This window comes from Apteryx rowi, unplaced genomic scaffold (genome assembly GCF_003343035.1).
Source record: "Apteryx rowi isolate R43461 unplaced genomic scaffold, aptRow1 scaffold_1308, whole genome shotgun sequence".
In the NCBI taxonomy this organism is placed as follows: Eukaryota; Metazoa; Chordata; class Aves; order Apterygiformes; family Apterygidae; genus Apteryx; species Apteryx rowi.
Window position 1 is genome coordinate 68,869 of NW_020447540.1, and position 3,752 is coordinate 72,620.

The 3,752-nt window shown below is 51.3% G+C and overlaps 1 protein-coding gene across 1 annotated transcript in view; it reads left to right on the top strand.

The window, feature by feature from the left end:
- Positions 1 to 226: 226 nt before the first annotated feature.
- The window catches only part of AHNAK (AHNAK nucleoprotein), a gene marked incomplete at its 3' end in the record, with an annotated part of 6,092 nt that continues 2,566 nt past the window's right edge, over positions 227 to 3,752 (top strand). Inside the window, exons 1-4 of the mRNA XM_026056324.1 lie at positions 227 to 321; positions 444 to 597; positions 1,061 to 1,248; positions 1,771 to 3,712. Coding sequence (XP_025912109.1) covers positions 444 to 597; positions 1,061 to 1,248; positions 1,771 to 3,712 — 2,284 coding nt within the window. The remainder of the gene's footprint in view (positions 322 to 443; positions 598 to 1,060; positions 1,249 to 1,770; positions 3,713 to 3,752) is intronic.

Below are 3,752 nucleotides of genomic sequence, written 5' to 3' on the forward strand. Positions count from 1 at the left end.
TCTAGCTCTCATGAACAGGCAGCTTTTCCCTGCCACCTAAGCAACTGAAAACGCCGGATTTGCAGTATTGCCACAGCACGAGCGGCCTGGGCATGCTTTTGCCTTTTTTTACTGGGCTCCGGCCCTTCCTTAAAGGGCTTCCCTGCCTGTGTATCAAAGGTGGCACAGGAAAGAGAAATGGAAGAAAAGCAGGTGTTTCATGCGGACCTCTCCGATTTCTCCGCCAGGCTGGGAAGGTGAAACTACGATTGCTGAAAGGTCCACAAGTGAAGGCAGAGGAATTCCTGGGGCGGTTCCGGCCAGGACCAGAGTCCCAGCAAGGTCAGTGGAACTGAGCTGCTTTAAATTCTCCTGCCCATGAAAAGAGGTTTGCTTTCCCAGTGCCCCATGTCTGAAACTCCTCTGGCATGTTTCCGTTTTATCCTGTGCCTTTCGTCCTCCAGATGGAGAAGGAGGAGGAGACCCGGGAGATCCTGCTCCCCAACTGGCAAGGCAGTGGCTCCCACGGGATCACCATTGACCAGACCGACGATGGAGTCTTTGTGAAGCAAGTGCAGCAGAACTCCCCCGCTGCCAAAATGGGAGTTGTGAAGGAAGGTGTGAGCCTGCACCGCAGGGCAGTTCACGGGGATGGGGGAGGCTGTCACAGGGAAGGGAGAGGGGTCTTTTGGGAAGCCTGGGTGCTCTGTGTCCGTTTTCTCTCTTTGCGGTGCCTTGGTCGCTTCCCTTGCATGTTTCCCTGGAAATGACCCTGCTGCTCTGGCATCTTTGCTTCCAGCTTCACTTGTAGTGGTGATGGGGCTCTTGTCTCCGAGGCTGCTTCCTGCCCTGCCTCCCCTTTCCATGTAATTCTCGCCCACCCTTCCAGCAGGCCACTTTCCCTCGTGGTGGGTCTGTACGTTCGATCTCTGAGTTGCACGGAGAGAGACTCTGCAAAGTAATCGCCTTCCAAGTCAGCAGCCTTTCTCGGACAAGTGCTCCTGTTTTGCTCAGTGCTCTGCCACGTGCAGTTCCCAGGCCATGGGCCCTGCTCACCTTTTGCCTCTGTTTGCGCTTGCAGGGGATCAGATCGTGAGTGCTACAGTCTATTTTGACAACTTGCAGTCTGGGGAAGTCACGCAGCTGCTCAACAGCATGGGCCATCACACCGTGGGTCTGCGTTTGCAGCGAAAGGGGGACAAGTCTCCACTGCCGGGACAGTCATGGTCACACGACGTGTTTGCGGCCAGCAGCCCAGAAGTTGTTCTGGTGAGCGTTACCCAGTGCTGGGAAGCGGGAAGGAACAAGGTGGAGGAAGCAGCCTGGAGTTCCTGCAGACTCTCCCTCTGGGAGGTCAGGTCTGCACTACTCACCAGCAAGAATCCCGGTGCCAGGAAACTACTCGCCATAGAGGAGCACTGCAGCATGGCATGGGCCACCTGCAGAGATCCAGAGCCCCCTACAAAAATGGGGAGGGGCAGAATTCACTAGCTGTTCTGTTAACCTTAGCCTGTAGCTCCAACCAAAAAAAAAGGCTCTTTGCTAGTGACAGCAGGGAAGAGCATGGTCCTAGCCCTAGAGCTTGTCTGCCATGGGCAAGCAGCAGCTCGTAAGGGAGAGAATGCAGTTGGCACCCCCCCCCCCCCCCCATGCCGTGATACCAGAGTAAGCTTACATGTTGCGCCTAGCTAGGATGTACATGCTCTCTCCTTCCAGGCATGAACCTCTCATGAAGCAAAGGTAAAGGCAGGCATGGCTCCCTGGTGCTAATAAATGTCTCTTTATTTTCAGAGTGGGGATGATGAAGAGTACAGGAGGATTTACACGAAGAAAATTAAACCACGACTGAAGTTGGATGATGCGGTAGAAATAGAGTCTGGTGGAACGCAGAGCAGGACCATCACGGTCACCAGAAAGGTCACGGCATACACTGTCGATGTTAGTAGGCATGAAGGAGCAAAAGATATCGACATCACCAGCCCAGATTTTAAAATCAGGATCCCAAAACAGGAAATCACCCATGTCACAAAGACCGATGTTGAAACAGAGCCTGGGAAAACTGTGATCAAAATGGCATCAGGAGATTTGTCTGGGAAAAGCACCCAAGCAACAGACTTGAGTATGGACATCAGAGGGGCATCTCCTGGCATTTCATACACTGGACCGACAATTGAATCTTCAACCAGGAAGCTGGATGTCCACATGGGCAAGGCTCAGGTTGGAAAGCCTGAGATAACTGTTTCAGGAACACAAGTCACAGGTGTTCACCTGAGGACTCAGATGGACTCTAAACTTTCAGAGATCCAAGTTCCAGGTGGGGAAATTGGAAAATTGGTTACAATGGAGGTGCCAGGACTTAATGTTTCTGGCACTGGGTTCTATGGCCCTGAGGAGAGCTTTCCCAGAACTCATGCAAATGGACAGACAGGAAACCTGGATGCAGATTTCCATGCTAAGGGCCCCAAACTGGATGGTAAAATGCATGTTTCTGGCATGGATATTCAAAGAGAGCTGCCAGGGGGCAAACGGTCACAAACTGATATTTCTGGCCCTAGCATTCAGGGAGATGTCAAAGCCCCTGGAGTAGACATTTCTTTACCGATGGTCGAAAGTTCAGACGTTGATGTTGGAAAAATAAAGATTCCTGCTATGAAAATGCCCAAATTTGGGTTCTCCACTGTGGGTTCTGGCATTGATGCTCAAGCCGCACAGGGAGGTGTGGACATTCCCATGCCAAAGGTGCAAACTCATCACATGGATATTCCTGCCCCATCTGCCCATATCATGGGCTCCAAAGTTTCTTCTCCTTCAGGGGAAGGGGTTAAAGTCACAAAGCCACAGGTGGATATGGGGCTGAAGGGTGCTGTGAAACTCCCTTCTCCAGCACTGGAAGTCCCCAGAGTGGATATCAAAGGACCCAGCACAGAGCTCCTAGCTCCTGACATAGACATCCAAGGTGGCAGGGGAAAACTAAAAATGCCCCATATGACACTTCCAAAATTTACTGCATTGGACTCCCAAGGGGAAGGTCCTACTGGGGAAGTGGTGCTTCCAAAGGGGGAGATGGGACCGGCAGCATCTGAGGTACATGTTGACATTCCTGATGCGGCCATCAAAGGAGAATGGAAAGCTCCCAAATTCAGGAAGACTGAAACACCAAAAATATCTATGTCTGATGTAAACCTGAATCTGAAAGGTGCTCACCTGAAGGGAGATGCGAGTGTCACAGTCCCAAGAATGGAGGGGGATATCAAAGGACTTGGCTCTGACTCAAAAGGTCCAAAGATCGATGTTAAGGCTCCTGATGTTGAATTTGAATGTCCAGAAGGTTACTTGAAAGGGCCTGGTATTTCAATGCCTTCCAAAGTATCCATGCCAGATATGGACATTAATGTGAAGGGACCTCAGCTGAAGGGAGAGGTGGATGTTTCTATCCCAAAGATAGGAGGCAACTTGAAAGGACCTCAGCTGGATATTAAAGGCCCTAAACTGGGAATGGACATGCCTGACATAGGTGTCAGAGGCCCCAAAGTTACGACGCCAGAGATACATGTCAAGACCCCACAAATCTCCATGCCCGACATAGACTTGAATCTGAAAGGCCCCAGAGTGAAAGGAGACCTAGATGTTTCTGGCCCCAAACTGGAAGGGGAGCTGAAAGCACCTGGACTYGACATCAAAGGCCCCAAAGTTGACCTTGAAGCACCAGAMRTGGACATCCATGGTCCAGAAGGTAAACTGAAGATGCCTAAGCTGAAAATGCCCAAGTTTGG